Source organism: Salminus brasiliensis, chromosome 3 (assembly GCF_030463535.1).
Source record: "Salminus brasiliensis chromosome 3, fSalBra1.hap2, whole genome shotgun sequence".
Taxonomy (NCBI): domain Eukaryota; kingdom Metazoa; phylum Chordata; class Actinopteri; order Characiformes; family Bryconidae; genus Salminus; species Salminus brasiliensis.
Window position 1 is genome coordinate 40,857,327 of NC_132880.1, and position 18,369 is coordinate 40,875,695.

The following is an 18,369-nucleotide window of genomic DNA, read 5'->3' on the forward strand; positions in this document are numbered from 1 at the left end:
TTCTTTCAGATGACCCATTTGATCAGCAGTGTCAACATGAAGATACATTATACTGTCACGTTTCTGCCATTCAACAAAAATACAATAAGATTTAATCATTTTTTGTGTAGTTTGAAGTAAAATGTCCAAAGAGCTGCATCACACCAGTAATACACACCCAGTGGATATTGTCCAGTGCAAAACATGTATCTCCAAACTGGAAATTTAAAGCATTTATATCTGTCTGTTCATCCAGAATTACTCGCAGACAGTGTACAGAGCAGCTACAGGGTTCAAACCATAGAGAAAACTAAAAATGGACCAAAATGGAGAGACATGAATTTTATTGGACAGCAGTGATGTAGTCAGCATTACACACTGTATTCAAGGAAGGGAATAAGGAAAAATAGCTGAAGATTGTTTTTTTTTTTTTTTATGCAGCTTTGGTTGGGCAGTTACAGTGCATGTTAAAGAGTTAAGACCATATTGGTTTACAATAAAAAAATTAAATACTGTTTGGAAGAATGTGAGTGTTATTTGTATTGCAGATACATCGGACAGTGATTGTAATCTGAAAATATAAACGCTATTTAATATATGTGTATTTAATATAATTTCTTATAAATTAAATACAGTTGATTAATGGTAATAATTTATTCAAAATACATGAAAACTGACTCATTTTTTTACAATAAATATTGTCACTGTTGAACAAAAACCTCTCCAAAGTAGCAACTTTACAGAAAAATATATATAATTATAATTATAATAATTATTATAGATTCATCATAAAACTGAACAAACTGTGAATAACTGTTAGATTGAACTGAGACTCGTCGCTGTGCTGTGGTGAGCGGCCTGGGCTTGTTATGATGAAGTATTTCTAAACTGACGGAACTGTGTTTGGTGACGGAGAAGACGATGACGTCAGCGCCTTCGGAGGATTCTCATTGGTCAAGCCACGTTCCGTTGCCATGCAAGAAGCGGTGTGGTTGGTTACCGACTCCGCGAGATCGAGCCTGTTGTAGTTTGGCCAGTTTGTACGCGCTGTGTTTGGCAAAGGGAAGCCATGATGTCTTGTGTTTTCTGGCTTCTTCGAGCATGCCCGAAGTCCCAGCCTGCCTAGCCGCCCTCATAATGAAACTGGGCGAGCGGTTTCGGACGGTAGTGGACAAAAGGGTGCTTTAAGCGAGGTCTGAAACTGCTGCTAGCGCGTAGCCGAGCCACCGGGCGGACATTGCGTGTGTGAATGTGATGCACTGACTGGGTTGTCAACAGCGTCCTCCCACTTCACTTTCTACACCTAGCGAGGGAATACAGCCACGGAGCTTTCCTGACCAGCTGCAAATGCATTTTGCGAAGAAGCGAAGGGATTCCGACGGCTCGTCGTGTCCGCTGAAGAGGGAGCCTGTTTGTTCGTCGTGACAAATCGTGCGCTGGAGTCCGGAGCCAAGGCGCTGGTCGTGTCCTCGTCTGAAAGAACAGACCCTCTCCCTGCCCGTGGCTGTGGAAGTAGTTCAGATAGCTGCTAGCTGCATGGCGAAGCTCACAGCACCCGTTTCCCTTATGACTCTCAGCGGCTAGCCTACCGCCGGTGGCCAACCAGCTGACGAACTCGGCTAGCCCCGCCGCCCGTGTGCCGTCAGCTCGCTGTTTTTTGTCGGCAGAGAGGGAGCGAGAGAGAGCGAGAAACTGGCGGCCCTCCGTCTGGAGCCCGATGAGAAGGATCTAGGCGCCATGGCGTGGGTGCTGAAGATGGACGATGCCACGATCGAGTCTGGACTCGTCCACGACTTCGATGCCAGCTTGTCTGGTATCGGCCAAGAGCTCGGGGCTGGAGCATACAGCATGAGGTTTGCTGGCCGTACCTTTCCCAAAGTCACGTAGCTATTAGCTAGCCTTGAGGTCCAGCTCGTCACGGCCAGGAATCGTGACTAGAGAAGTGCTAGCTAGCCGCTTAGCTTAGGAGCTGGTGAAGCAATGCTGTGCTTGGCGTCAGAAGGTAGTCGCCTTTAACGTGGCTAGCTATCTCTAGTTATCTAGCACAGTAACCAGCGCTCTGGGTGGCTGTACACATCGGTTGGTTGCTCTTTTTCTTTTTTTGCACCACAGAAAACGGGCACTGGGACCAGACTGGGTCAGTAACTGGGCGATGTGTTTAATGGGAACCTATGCTAGTTATCTAGCTAGCTAACGCTGTCAGCCTGGGTAGCAGGTAAGCTAGCTAGCACAGGGTTGTTTAATACACAATTCTCCGTGTGTTTGGAGACCTACCAAGCTCCACCAAGCTAAATGACATTAGTTACCTACAGCCATCTGTCTTACTTCCTGGAACAGCATGTTCTTATATAGGCACGTTAGCTAGCTAGCTACACTGTGCTGCGCAGAGTCCCTCAGCTGCACCCTCAGTAAATGTGCCTTATAGCTGTTGTAGATGCAGCCAGATACAGCGCAGTCCGTGCAGACCTCTAGCTCCAGGAACATGAGGCAGGACCTTTGCAGTGGAGGTCCTTTTTTGTAGAAACTTCGTGTGCACCAGTGTTTTCTAACGTCTTGCTTTGCTCCACTCCAGCTGTGTACCTACATGCACAAAAATAAATGCAATAAACTACAGTGCTGCTGGAAAGTTAAGAACCCTCAATCTTCTCCTGACTTGGAGTATAAAGTTCAGCTTGAATGTGAACAGATCGTCATCGAAGTAGAGCACCCCTGTGCAAATAGAATAGAATAGAATATTTATCTATCATTTTTTTTTGTTAGGAAAACGTAAGCAAACATCCATCAATGAGTTCATTCAAAGAACTAAAGTCAGGAGGATGACCCTCAGAGTTCACCCTCAAACACACCCTCCCATGATTGAAGAATACAAACTTGGGCCTTCACTATTCAAGTCTGTTTCACCACACAGGTTTATGGAGGTGTGCGGTGCCTCAGTCTGAGAGTTATCGTATGTTTAGAAACCTTAGTGTTTGAACTTGGAGTAGAGCCTATCCGCTGTGGGGTGATGATCTACAACTGGTGGAAATTCAGAGCCACTGGTACCCTTTCAAGATGATGTCATCCAGCTCAAGGGGTGCTAGTAAATATTACAGGAAGTTACAAAAATAACCCAGGGTAACACGTAAAGACCCAAAGGCCTCTCTTGCTTTGAGTAACGTCAATGCTCATGAGTCCTACATCAGGTAAAGGTTAAACGAGAATGATGTGCATGTAGAAGCAGGAAGCTGCAACTCTCCGGGAAAAAAAGAAAAACACTGCTGCCTATTTGAAGTTTGCTCATAACCACATGGCTAAGCCCACTGCGTTTCAGCAAACATATGAACTGTTAAATATTGTGGATTTAGGGAGCTTTGCTGCGTTGGGATTGGGACAGACTGCCAAAATTAATGGACCTATGAAGTCTGGGTTGTATCAGCAAGTTCTGCAGGAGAATATCAGGGTATCTGTGAGTGAACCCCAGAAGTGTGACAAGTAGCAGGGTATCAAAAAAGGTTTAAGCAGAAGAAATGTAAGTTATTGTAGGTCCAGATCTTAACCCAATAGAAATGCAGTGTAAAGATAAAAAAAAAAAAAAAAAAAGCAGTTAGCACAAGGATGCCCAACATCACCACTGAGTTGAAGCAGCAGTGGACCAAAAAATCCTCCAACCCATTGTGCAGGACCAATCACCAGATATCAGACATATACATATATTTTTTGTGTGTCCTGTTTAATTGGGTTTATTTTAGAGTCAAATGTATGCATAAATACAGTGTGTTTATGATTACCTTGTGAAACTGATCTGTGTTATTAGGCTAGCTGTCTTGTAAAGGCAGGATACCTCACTTCTATGCAGAGGCACAAATGATCTTTCTTTATCTCTTTCTTTTTATATTTATATATATATATATATATATATATATATATATATATATATATATATATATATATATATATATATATATATATATAAAAAATCTCATCTTTGTTTTCCAATATCCGGCCTTATGCTGGCTAGCTCAACTGCATATCAGTTTTCATTGAAGAACATGGTGCTTATGAACAGTCACTCCAAATCTAAGCATTCTACGTCTTTGTTGATTAGACATGTGTAATCTGATGATCTAGCTGCTGGAGTAGTAAAGAGTACAAACTTGTCAGCTATGTCATTATCAGGCATGATAACGTTAACCTTGCTGCAGCTAATCAGCAGCACGTGAGGGCACATTGAGAAACCATCTTTAAAGTGCATAGTGCACTGTTTGAGCAATGGGGTTTGCTTTGCATTGCAGCCCAAACAGTGTTAGTAGGACTGTGTTGCGAGGCGTCACTGAGCAGCATACACTCGCTCTCTATGTTTCCAGACTGGCATAAATGCATAGTAGCCACACACACACACTGACATACGCACACACGTCAGCTCGGGTTTCCCTGGAATGACTGCCCTGTGGTCTGGCAGGGTTTTAGGGTCATGGTGGAAAAACCCACATCAGCACTTCTCTCTGCCGAAACGCACCCTGAAAGTGTGTATGTTTGGGTGTGAGTTGAGTTGGGTCAAGTTAGGTTTTGCAGTCTGTGGTAGACACACATTAAGAGTTAAGTAACAGTCTAAAAGGAGACATTCTCATGTTCTCATTCTCTGTTATCAAGTTTCATGTTACCCACCCTTTGACACCACAGCCTAGCCATCAGTGTTCTACACCCAACTCACAGTGTGGTGCACTGTCTTAGCGTTAGCTTGGGTGTCAGCCTTGAGGTTGACCTTAAAAGAAGGAATGAGAAACCTGTTCTTGGCAGCATTGTTGAAATTAGCATTGGGGTGCTAGCGCCAGGCTTGGGTTAGAATTTGATTGGTGGCCTCTAGTTTCCATATAAGAGCACTTTGTAGTTCTATAATTCCAGACTGTGGTCCATATGTCCCTCTGCATACTTTGTTAGCCTACTTTCACCCTTTTATTCAAGGTCAGGACTTCACAGGACCACCACAGAGCGGGCAAGAGTGGATCAGGCACCGCAGTGCTGCTGTGGACTAGAGATGGACTACAGTCTGGAATTATAGAACTACAAAGTGTTCTTGTATGAGAAGTGGAGCTGATAAAATGGACAGTAAGTGTAGAACCAAGAGTGTGGTAGAGTAGACCAGTGTGTCGGCGCACTGATCGTTCTTTCCCTGTGTGTTCTTTAATGCTGTGATGAATCGCAAGGTTGGACTGGTGGGGTGAGTTATGGCGTGAGATCGATTATCTGACCTGCAGTCTGGCTGATCCATGGAAGAAGCAGGTGTGGAACAGAATGTTACAGTAGTGGCTGATCAGGTTTCAGAGAGCACAGGCATCTTCCTGGGCAGCATGTCACTGCTGTTCATGGCTCAGATCCACCACCAACATGCTGACTGTGCATCTTTTATGCTTGCTGTATGGACTATGACTGTACACAAGTAATTGCTGTTGGTTAACCATTCCTGGTGCCAGTCAAGCAGCCTTAAAGAAGGTTCAGTTGTAGGGTAGAAAAAGGACTTTTATCGACATGATTTTATAGATAGACATGGTAAGCCAATCCTTTTGTTACAGGTTCTTTAAAGGTAGGGTTTTGGTATTTGGTGTAGTAATGCTCTTTCTAACATAAATTGTGAAATTCCTAATAAAACACCTGCTCCTGAGTCTGTTTAGCAAAGATGTACAAAATCCTCAAATCTCCGTTTTCGATGTTAAATGTTTTGGCTGGGTTATAGCAAGTTATAAAATCCACTTGTTTGCTCTCCACCTATTAATGTAATGCTCCCCACACGGTGAGGGTGAGGACGAACATGTGCTTCCTCTGGCACATTTAACCAGCCACCACCTCTTTTTGAACTGCTGCAGAGAAATCTATGCACTCTGAGGCGCCCTCTCGCCATCTGCCGGCCACTGTCACACTGAAGTGATGTGGGTAGCAAGAGAGAGCCATCTATCCACCCAGAGAGAGCAAGGGCTGTTGTGCTTGCTCAGGCTCCGGCTGTTAATCATATTCCTGATTATTTATCTAAAAGTTTCCAGACTGGACTTTGGAGCAGTGGAAGAAGACTGCCTGTCCTAAATCATTCTGAATCCTCATTGATTTAATTTGCAGCAGTTTGAGCGGTATAACAAACTGTAAATACTGCTACTATGAGTTACTACTACTAATACTGCTACTATGAGGATGTTTAGCACATGTACACTAGTCATGTACAAAAAAAAATTACATATAACATAAACAGACACCTCACTTTCTGTCTCTTTCGCTCGTAGTTTGACGGATGTGACGTGTTCGTACCTTTGTGGTTTAGCAGGTTGACAGAGAGGGTGTATGTGGGTGTAGGTGTTACATGTCTAGAGGAATGAGGGGGTTCCCTGTGCTGGTTTCAGTGACGACTGTTTCCATGGTGACTATAACAGAAAGCTTCTGTGTTTGGCTGCTTCATGTTCAAGTTCTGTTCTCTCTCTCTCTCTCTCTCTCTCTCTCTCTCTCTCTCTCTCTCTCTCTCTCTCTCTCTCTCGCGCTCTCTCTCTCTCTCTCTCTCTCCCTCCTTTTCAGTGATGTGTTGGCTCTGCCCATCTTCAAGCAAGAGGATGGAAGCGTTCCTGTCGAGTCTGACAGTAAGAATCCTCCATTTCAGTACGTGCTGTGTACTGCCACTTCACCAGCCGTTAAACTGCACGAGGAGACGCTCACCTACCTAAACCAAGGTAATCGGCCTCAGCCTGTGTTCTGTATTTGATGCTCTTGGGGATTTTGTAGTTTTCGAGATGAGATGGGGTCATTCGCAATGGACATGTCTGTCTTTTGTTTTGCCCTCAGGCCAGTCTTACGAGATCCGTCTCCTGGATAACAGGAAGATTGGGGAAATGCCAGAACTCAACAATACGAATGTGAAGGTAAGGATTTGTGTGCATGAAGGCAAATTTGATGGGTTGGTTTGGTTTTTGGACAGAAAAAAAGAAAAGATGCTCCCAAATTGACATATTTGTACTGAAAATAGTGAAATGTAAATGCAAGAGCCCTACAAGCATAGTGGTGCTCTGTTTGTAATAACTGTGTGTGCGTACTGGGGATGGTAGCAATCTGATACCAGACAGCGGTACTGGGCTGATGTCAGCAGAAAATGCTGGATTAGGTATCGAGGAGGGGGGGGGGGGGGGGGGGGCTTTGGGGAGATGATTTGATGAACATGATCTGACAGTTCGCTTTAATTCTGCTGGTTCATCAAATCATATTTTTTTTAATTGCATATTTTCATGTAACCCTGCCAAAACATGGTGAAGCCTGCAATCTGTGCTAATTGATTTGCCTCTCATATTGGCCATGGACAACTGCCTTGCTTGTTTATGCCCCCTGTGTATTAACTCTCTGATGTTGCATGTGAAATTGACCCGTTTCAAATACAGAAAAAAATGGTTGAATGTTTTGGTGCTTTTTTTCCTTCAAATATGAGACCCAGTGCAACCACATACACATACAAACAGACAAGGAGACAGGCGCAAAAGGAGACTGCACTACTATGGTCCTTTTGTTACTCAAAAACTTTCAAATTTCGAATGTAATGCTTTATGACACTAAACAAACACTGCTGCACCAACAAGAGTTAGGTAGGCTTCTTATGTAGCGGGTGTTACTTGAAATTTTCCACTCCACCTTTAATGGTGCAGAAGTTACAGATGTAGACATTTTTAAGGTGGAACTTGAGTTATTCATATCTGTAGAATGTTTCAAAAACACTACATATTAGTCAGTTCCAGGCAATACATGAAATAGATGCCATGAAGCGTCACATTTTTATTAAAATGTGCAAAAATGGGTAATTACAGTTGGTCTGTAAATTTAGCTACATATGCACTAAAAGAACTCCCTCTGACCGGAACATTACAGACTAGCCAGAACTTTATTGTAAATGGGTTAAACCTTAGTGGATTGTACTTGGTAGTCATTATGATGAATACCGAAGGATTTGCAGTTAGTATCTGTATCTGAGAGGCATGCTCATTCTGTTGTCTGTATTTGTGTGTAGAGTATAGTGCGAGTAGTATTTCATGACCGAAGACTGCAGTATATGGAGCATCAGCAGCTGGAGGGCTGGAAGTGGAATCGCCCTGGCGACCGTCTCCTTGACATCGGTAAGACTTTCCAAAGATTATGTTAAGGTCTTGACTTTGACTTTGTTGAGCACGAATGACCTGGTTTCAGCAAAACCCCTGACTGTCTTTTACATTTGGTGTAGATATCCCCATGTCTGTGGGTATTATTGAACCCCACACCCACCCCTCCCAGCTGAACGCTGCTGAGTTCCTGTGGGATGTCTCAAAGCGGGCTTCTGTGTTTGTACAGGTAAAAGATATGTGCTTTTTATGCACCAACACCTCACCACCCTCAAGGCCAATTTATGCTTGTGTGTGAAGTCTACGCTGTAGCCTTCACGTGGCCACATACCCTATGCCGTAGCCTGATGCATACCACCCCAGAAATGTAACTATGCGTTGCGGCAGACCGTGACAACTGTGCTTGGTGCATTTTATTGCATCATATTGCCTCCTTAACTGACGCTTTTAAATTCAGATGAACAAACATGGATAGTGGATTCACATACACTGATGTGAGAAACTGTTGTACGTGTAGACACAGTAGACTCTGCCTTGACTCCACGCTGAAGCATAAACTGGCCTTTATTGTACAGTTGTGCAGCTGTGTAACCATGCTGCTTTATTAGGTGCACTGCATCAGCACAGAGTTCACCCCGCGAAAACATGGCGGCGAGAAGGGCGTACCGTTCCGCATCCAGATAGATACCTTCAAACAGGATGAGAATGGAGAGTACACAGAACACCTGCACTCTGCCAGCTGCCAGATCAAAGTGTTCAAGGTAACACTCATAACACAAACACCAACAAAGTTCTTCTCTGTGACTTCTTTATCCTACACTACAGTGTTCTCTTGTACCTACTGAGGAACCTCTAAAGTCAGTAGGTTTTCACACCTGGAATGTTTTATTTATTTACTTACTTATTTACGTATTTATTTATTTATTCATAATACACATTGTGTTCATATAATCCAGTTAGTTTAGGTTTTGTATTGCAATTTATGGAGTGTGCTAATGAACTTTGCATGATATACACTATATGAACAAAAGTTTTGGGGCCCCTGCTCATTCATTGTTCAAGGACACTAAACAGTTTATCCTGCTGTTGTTGAAGTAATTGTCTCTACTGTCCAGGAAAAAGGCTTTCTACTAGATTTTGGATAACTGCTGTGAGAATGTGAATGCATTAAGCAACAAGAGCGTTAGTGAGATCAGGATGTTTGTTGATCACAACCCCACCTCATTCCCAAATCCCTAGACATGGAGACATTAGGTTCATATTTATCTGCTCCAGAGAGTGCTGTTCTGTTGGCAGTACTCCTCTACAGGTACTAGCGCCCAGAAATGGGTGTCACTTATAGTAGCTGAATATATTTCTTCATATAGTGTATACATCCTCTTGTCACCTTTGTGGTCTCCATCTCTCTACTTGACATTGATTGGTTTGTAGATGGGCATTGGTATGTTGTCAATTTGGCCTGTCGCCTTGTACAGACAAAATACATGAACAGATTGATTTGGTTCCACTCTACTTCTAAAGCTTTGCCATTACTACCAGCAAAACCAACTTGCTCAAAATGAATTCCCATTCACCAAGTGAATGTGCTTGTGCAACATTTATCACTGACTGATAAAATCATCCTCATGCCGCTTATTTTTACTTTTTCCCCCGTTCTTTTTTCTTTTTTTCTTTTATTGTTTAATTGGTGATGATGGCCTTCCTCAACTTCCTTTAATTTCTTTAAGTCTAAACCAAAGTGTTTTCACACTGCAAACGAACCACCTTGTCATTAAATTGTGGTCCTTTGCTTGAGACCATGGTCCAAGGCACCTTTCACTCCTGCCATTTTGGTAGCCCAGAGACTGTGTAGTCAAAGGAAGCAGATCGTTTGATTGAGCTTGAGTCTTTGTACCTCTCTGTGTGTAGCCAAAGGGAGCAGACCGGAAGCAAAAGACTGACAGGGAGAAGATGGAGAAAAGGACGCCACAAGAGAAGGAGAAATACCAACCCTCCTACGATACTACTATTCTGTCAGAGGCAAGAATAAGTTTGTGTGTTGAATTGATTTTCTATGGGTGTATAAAGGCGTGCTGTAGCTAACCAGTGTTCTGTGTCCATGTGTAAGTAGACTCGTCTAGAGCCAGTGATAGAGGAGGCTGTGGAGCACGAGCTGAAGAAATCAAGCAAACGCACGCTGCCTGCAGATTGTGGAGACTCCACAGCCAAGAGTAAAAGAGGCAGTGTGAGTACACACTCACAGAAATAGTCACCATTCAAATAAACTTTGACTTGATTTAACTTGAGAAGTGTGCACTTTCCTCCAAACCTCCAGGGATAGAATTGCAGTTGAACATTTGCATCATCAGTTAGGAAGCATCTCTAGAAAGTGTTCAGATAGTTATAAAGCCTTTAATGTTTCATGGTAGCAGAGCTGGTTTGGCAGTTTCCACAATGAAAAGGTTGAGATTAGAAGTCTGTTTTAATTAAAAACTCAACTAGGCTCCTGAGGTGCAACTGTCTAAAGCCAGGGTTCATTTATGCAATTTGTAGGCCAGATTCTCAGTGTGGCTTAGTCTGTGTTGGTTAGGCATATTAGTCAGCTCAGGGATCTGTAAGCTGATGTAGGAGAAATGACATTAGCATTCTCCTCCAAGCATGTCTAGCTGCAATGATGTTGCAATAACGGCAGAAGAGGTGACTGGCTTTATGTGGCTTAGAGCGTGATGGGGGAGTCCTATCTACTCTGTGGGCATTGGAAATGACTGATGAAAACTGGGTTAAATTGTTTTAAAAAAGAAGGGGAAAAAGTGGATGCTTGTATTAAGATGATTAATGTTGATAACATTTCTAAAATGTAATTTATTATTATTATTGTTATTTACTGTTATAAGTAGGACTTTTTTTTTCGGGACCTGTTTTTCTCAATGCTGTTTAGGAACTGTTACTGTAGTTGTTGGCCTTCATTTAAACTGTGATCTAGTTTGGGTGACATGATTAAAGATAAAAAGTTTATAACCACTATAGTGTCATCATCCAAAGTTAGCCTTTTTTGTTTTTGTTCTTGTTTCTTTTCAGTGTTCTCCTTGGCCTGATAATGCTTACGTGAACCCAAACACCACAGCTCAACCAACCTTCACCTCCAACACACACTCCTACACCAGTAGCAATGCCGTTCCTGAAAGGTAATGTTTTACTTAAAATAACTTCCAATTATTTCTAAACATGTTTGAGGGAAATTATTTCTCTCTGGTTCCTTTAACATAATTATATCTTATAACTATAAGCTCGCTGATCACCTGATTAGTGCACTGTACATCTTGATGCTGCCAGACAGGCTGGTTTGAGCTGATCTTCTGGCATTTAAAACACAACAGTCCCTATATGTGACTCTGAATTATGCAATTATGCAAAATAAGTCAAAAAATGTCCAGTGAACTGCAGTTTTGTGGATGAATATGTTATGTTAAGAGCAGTCAATGGAGAATTGCCAGACTGGTTGGAGCTGTCGGGAATGCTTCATAAACTCATACAATTGTGGTGAGCAAAAAATTGCGGCAAATCGGCTATACGACCATGTTTGGTTCTGCTTGGGGCGGCCAGTAACAGAAAGCTGAGAGTGCAGTGGGTATAGGCTCACAAAGACTGGACAGTGGATGAAAAACATAGCCTGGTCTGCAGATAGTAGGGTCCGAATTTGGTAGCAACAGTATCCGTCCATGTGGCCAACCTGACTTGAGTAAACAGTCCAGGCTGGAGGAGGAGGTGTAATGGTGTGGGAAATGTTTTCTTGGCACACTTTGGACCCATTATTACCGGTCATTCATCTCTTGCATGTCAAGAGGCAACCTGTTTGAGTATTGTTGCTGACCTGTTTATCAATCTTCTGGCTGCTACTTCCAGCATTATGATGCAACACGTCACAAAGTAAAAGTCATCACCTTGCCTCATTCTCAACTCCCTAACTTATCCCAAAGGTATGGAATGGAGCACAGCTCAATCCTTGGGGGCTTTATACCCCTTTAGCCTAGGCCTGGCATTACGCATGGTGCCAATAAGTATATGTTTATCTGCTCTGGAAAGTCCTAGTCTATTGGCAGTACTTTTCTACAGGGACTAGACAAGCGGTGTGTGTACATCTAAGTCTGCAATGGGTGCAAGTAAAGTAGATGAATGTGTTCATTAGAAGGTTGTCCACAAATGTGTGGACATAAAGTGCATCTCCACCTGATGCTATAGTCTGTTAAGGCTGCTTTATTTAAAACCAAGCCACATTCACAAGTTGGTTGTATTTAATGTTCCTCTCTTCCTTTAGTGAAGCATCTTCACCCAACCACAAAGTAGATGCTGTCTGTCTCCTCACTATGGAGGTTGGTACTGGCTTTTTTTAAAGACGTTATAACCACAACATATTCCATAAATCATAATACTGCCTTATTGTGACATGTTACTGTGTTGGTTGCATCAGCAGAGTTCATAAGTTTTCCTTTCTGTTCTTTATTTAAAGTCTCTAAGCTCAGCAGCTTCTATGCAGGACGTGCAACAGTGGCTTCATAAGAACAGGTTCAACTCCTATAGCCGGCTTTTTACACATTTCTCAGGTACTCTTCTTACTGCTCTTTCTAAGATGTAAGACAACAGTTAAAAAAAAACACACACAACTGTGGCACTATGTCTCTCCTGTAGTTAATGTTGTCATGTTTCTGTTAGGTTCTGATCTACTGAAGTTGACTCGTGAAGACTTGGTCCAGATCTGTGGGCCAGCTGATGGGATCCGTCTTTACAATGCACTAAAATCAAGGTAATCATTCTAGGGGTCTTTGTGCCTGTGTGGAAAAGCTGATGTTTATCAATATGATACTGTTTCTATGCTTGAGTCAACAGTTTGAGCATGTCTGTGAATTTGTAGAGCGGTTCGACCTCGGCTGACTGTGTACGTGTGTCAGGAGATGTCCCATGCAGAAAGCCCCCTGCTGGAGAGACGCTGCCACAGCAAGAACAGAGAGCATGGCAGTCCCACAGCCCTACATGGTATGCTTTACACTGACATTGAATTCTTACACATTTACAACTCTTGGAGTCTAGAACCATTTCTTGCTTTATTGTCTGGTTATTTTGAGATTATCTTTGCAACTATGGCATCATTTGTAAGACAATATTTTTGTTAAAAGGCCAAGGTCCTGCCCTGTGATGATGCTTTGCATTTGATCAGACCTTATCAAGTATATATTTTTTGTACATTTATTGAGAATAATTGATCTGTTTTTAGTTTACCATGCACTGTACCTCGAGGAGATGACCGCTTCTGAGCTGACCAGAAAAATATCCAACGTGTTGAGCCTGCCGTTAACCCTCGTTAATCAGGTGTACAGACAGGGCCCCACAGGAATACACATTCTGCTCAGTGACCAGGTATATACATGCACAGGCACACACAGTTGCGTTGGGAACAAAACTCAAATGTAGGGTATTTTATAATACCCTTTTTATTCCATCAGGGTTCCCACATTTCCTGGAAAGTCTGGAAAACCTGGACATTTAGAGACTTGTTTTTCAATCATGAAAACTGAAAATTGCTAAGAATGTTCTAGAAATATTAGGGTTTTTTTGTTTGAGTCATTTAGATTGCGTATGTTGGCTACTGATGCTCTGTTAATTGCTGCACGGTTATGTGGAAAGATTAACTGGCATGTCATAACTGGCATTAATGTTAGAAAGGGAAATGTAAGTCAAGACTAATTATATAAATATGCAAATGAATTAGCACATTATGACAACAATTAACATGATATTAACTGATGGGCAGAAGCTTGCTTCTCTGTTTTTGGTACTTTTTTGTTTGCATATAGTGAATCTGGTAGTTGTAGCAATGATGTTTCTTAATGAATGGGCCAATAGAATTGCTCCAAAATTACTTTAGAGAGTCCTATTCTATTGGCAATACTTTGTGGTGTGTGTATGCAAGTCATGGTCACTTTTTGTACTTTTCTGTTGGTTCATTTATCATTTTAACTAGAAATTTATATAAAATTGTAAAAATTAATTGTTTTACAAAAAAAGGTTTACAAGTGCAAGGTTTTGTCTTGACAGTACAGTGACCATCTGGTGTATTTAACTGGTTAATGTACTCCCTTCTCTTCCACTGCTGTTATCAGATAATGATTACATGAAGCCTGACCTGCTTGGGTTTTGCATATTCCTTTGCGTAATTTGAAACTGCTCCTCTTATTTACATACAAGATGTAGCATAGCAATAATGTAGCATAGCAAGCCTGTTTCATGTCTTGTGTGTACACCTAATGAGTAGTCCTGCACAAAAGCGTAGTAACAGTGTGGGTGTGTTGCTTGTGTTGCAGATGGTTTCCAATTTCCCCGATGAGAGCTGCTTCGCTGTCAGTACATTAAAAGGTAATGAGTTGATCTGTGTATAAGGGTTATTTTACTTGGGTACACCCAATTTCCAACATGCACACTCTCTTAATTTGCTCACTCGAACTCTCTTCTGCTCCTCTGTTTCCTACCAGATGACACGGGCGACAGATTCCATCTGGTTCTGAAGTAGATCCAGTGGCAGAATAAGCTGAAGGTGATGTGATGACATCGCTGAGGTTCCTCACTGCCATTCTTGAGCACTGAAGATGCGCCCTCCATCCTTCTCTGTCTCCATCTCTCTGTCTCCCCACCCCCCCACCCCCCACTATACCTGATGCAAGAAAGAGAGAGGCTGCGCAGAGGTTGGCTGAGGCCTCCTAACTGTTAGAATCTGACTTAAGCGTGTAAATTGTTTCATATTGAAAACACTTAAACTGATGATTGCGTGCGTGTGTGTGTGTGTGTGTGTGTGTGTGTGTGTGTGTGTGTGTGTGTGTGTGAGAGAGAGAGAGAGAGAAAGGGAGAAGGGAGGGAGGGCTCAGAAGCATGTGTGTATGTTTTTAAGATGCAATGGGAGAGAAGGAAAGACGGAAGGGAGGGATAGAAAACCAGACTACTCTGACGAACCCTTCTGCGTGAGCAGGGTACTCCTGGATGGTCCTGACTGACGGGGCAGTTTCCAAACTCTGTGGCCGAACCGTTCGGCCCACACTCGGGACAAAAAGCTGCCCTTGCTTCATAGTTTGGTGACAGTACAGGTTCCACTTGAATAGTTTACTATGTCTGTAATAGTGGCTGTGCTGTTTGATTGCCTGCCATAGATGTCTATCAAAAAGAGGACTGCACCTTTTCTTTTTTGCAGGTTTGCTTTGTTTATCTATATTTTTCTCTGATGCAGGACACTGTTGTGTCTGCACAGATGAAATGATTCCTGTGTGAGTGTGATTACCTGTCGCTCGTTATCCAGTTGTGGAGATTTGGAGTTTGGGCAGTGTTTCCAAGCTATTTGGAGTAAGCTTGTAAACGATGATGCTGCTTTGTTTGTCTCCTACCAAGACCAATCATCTCTGGTGCCATAAAGAACTGTTTACTAGATTCTGTTACATGGTAGCGTCTGAGGACTGGTGGCATTTTCAGTTTGTATTTCTTTGGGTTGAATTAAGCAGCCAAACGAAATAAGTGGAGTTTAGTCCTCTTGCAGTGACCTGTCAGAAGCTGGCATGATTCTGATATCTATTTTATTCTTTTTCATTCAGTGTCTAGAGCTGTAATAGAAGGCAGGGAATAATCAAAATAATGTTAAGCAGATAGAACTACAGATGTCTATAACTGTTCTGTCGCCTCCCCTTGGGATAAAGGTGGAGGTTTTGTCCAGAGGGCCCTATAAGTGTCTATATGTCATCTGCTGCAGCTGTATGTAGCCTAGCAGCAGCCAATCAGGGCAGGCTCTGTGATTTTCTTTTTTTTATTATTATTATTCTTATTATTTTCCTCATTAGAAACTGATTGATTGGTTATCTCAGTAGTTCTGCATTGGGCAGCTGTGCTTTGGCATGTACTGTTTGTTTGCCACTAAGCATGAAGGGCAGGAATGCTGCCCTCTTTAAATATGAATAAGAAGAATGACCAAGTCTGCACTGACATGAACACACGAGCACGGCTGCTCTGTTTGACGTGCTGATGTACAGATCTACTGCGCTTGATCAGAATAGGGTGTGGGCTATGTTTACCCACCCTCCACGCTTCTCTACAGGGAGCAACGAACGAAGTGAGATGTTGAGATGACTGCTCTTGTCCTCTGTGGATCGTGTGGACTGTCCTATGTGTTTCCATGACTGCAGTTATGGTACCTCCATATCACTGTGTCTAAAGGGAGCTTCTCTTGTATTGAGGATGCTGGGATCTACACACTTCATGCCTGTACCAGAAATAAAGTAATTTTAATACATCCTGTTCTTGAGCACTTTATAGCAGTTGTACAGTTGTGCTGCCAGTTGGATGAGATATCATCCATTCAGGTCAGTGAGAGAAAGTAAGAAAGTAAGATTAGTCTCCAGCACACCAGCATGTTGAGATCACACATACACAAATTCCTGTGACACATTCAGAATGTTCAAAACATGTTAGTTAAGGCCTTCATGAGTATGTGAAGTATGTGTATGTGAAGGACACGGTGCAGTAAGGAACTTTTTGGATCTTTTAAAGGGCCTGTGACATGTATGACATGTTTGTAATATAGCCTGTAGTCTGTGTTTTACAGCTTATGATGAACAACTGAAGACGTTTTTAATTTTGTTATTCAGTTCAATCCCTGCAAAATTGAGAGCCACAAAAAAACCCACAAACTTTCAGTAAATAAAGGGGGGGGGGGGGGTGACAGCTGGCGATTGGAAAGGTATTATGTTACTTATGTAAACTAACTTACCTAAACTTAACTAATCTTACCATGTTAAATTAGACATTACATCTATTAACTAAACGATTTAAAACTGATCATTTTAAAGGCTTCTGGATATAAGGTTCAGAAAATATTTAAGAATATAGATAATTAACAGAAAAGGAAAAAAGAACATTAAGAATAACTTGTATAACTTAAGTATGAATAGGGGTGGGTAATATAGTAAAAAAAAAAAAAAAGATATTTAAAGACATTTTAACAATACACTATTTATTGCAATACGTGTTATTGCACACAGACTGCACCAGAAGCAACAGATCCTTTCAAATTCTAATACTCTTCTATACTGAGAATGAATTTATATTCAAAATCTGCTGCACTGCATCCACTTATATACTAATCACACTGCTAGTAGTGAAACATGCAGTAGATCAGAGTCCTTTAAGCACTGATGATATCCTTTATATGATCAGAAAAGTATACTATGTAGCACAAGACAATAGAATCGTCCTGTTAGTGCCAAAGTATGAAGAATTTTCTCAAAGCTTCTTCTGAAATCGAAGGTATTAATAGGGAGTTTGTCCTCTTTACCACAGTAACAGCTTCTGTTCTTCTGTAAAGGCTTTACACCCAGTTGATTTGCTTGTATTCGTCCACAAGAGCATAAGTGGACAGGTACTGATTTGGATGAACAGTTCTGAGTTACAAATGCCATTCCAACTCATCCCAAAGGCATTGGATTAAGCTCAATCACTCCAGACAGCACAGTTCTTAGTGTTGGAGGGATTTATACCCTTCTAGTGGATGCAGGGCTTTTTGGGTACAGTGACCGAGTCATGTGTGGCTCCTCCAGGGCAACCCATTCTATCCACCCTGCTTGTCTAAGGTAAGGTAAAAAGGTAAAGGTGCACGTATTTGTCACTGTACAGTGTGGACTGTACAGCGAAATGTGTCCTCCGCATTTAACCCATCTGGTAGTGAACACACACTCACACACACACACACACACATGTGTTAGGGGCAGTGAGTACACACACACACCCAGAGCGGTGGGCAGCCAACTCCAGCGCCCGGGGAGCAGAGAGGGTAAAGGGCCTTGCTCAAGGGCCTGTAGCTAAATTTAGTATTTAAGGGTAGAAAGGGTGTCTAAATACTTTTGGACATACACTGTATAATCTTTTACAGCTGTGTCATTGTGAAGAACACGTCATTAACAGGATTAAATAAACAGTTGTAAGGTAACAGTCAGATCTAAATGTTTTGGTCCTGTAATTGTGATTCAGAAGCGAATCACCCAGCCTTATCTATACACAACACTGTCCGTAATGGTGCTTTGTTGCTGCTCAGGGGCCGTACTAGTGTCTTAAACACATACAAACTCTTCATACAAAAATGTTATTCTTCTGAACTTTCCTCTTAAGAACATTTCTAGGAGATGTTGGTATTCTTACAGATTATACATTCTTTAATATTTTATTAATCTTATGATCACCTTACACTTGACTCAGAAGGTAGGCCTCAAAAATGATCTGTTAAATGACAGAATTA

The 18,369-nt window shown here is 42.0% G+C and overlaps 1 protein-coding gene across 1 annotated transcript; it reads left to right on the plus strand.

Annotated features, from left to right (window-relative positions):
- The first annotated feature begins 981 nt into the window (after positions 1-981).
- Positions 982-16,371, plus strand: ubp1 (upstream binding protein 1). The gene is made up of 16 exons (XM_072676181.1): positions 982-1,832; positions 6,514-6,665; positions 6,778-6,854; positions 7,985-8,090; positions 8,195-8,301; positions 8,681-8,833; positions 9,981-10,091; positions 10,183-10,296; positions 11,130-11,236; positions 12,367-12,421; positions 12,559-12,652; positions 12,762-12,852; positions 12,961-13,082; positions 13,321-13,463; positions 14,408-14,459; positions 14,576-16,371. Exons 1-16 carry the CDS (start codon positions 1,717-1,719, stop codon positions 14,611-14,613), a joined length of 1,638 nt encoding a protein of 545 aa, XP_072532282.1. The 5' UTR covers positions 982-1,716; the 3' UTR covers positions 14,614-16,371.
- Positions 16,372-18,369: the final 1,998 nt, after the last annotated feature.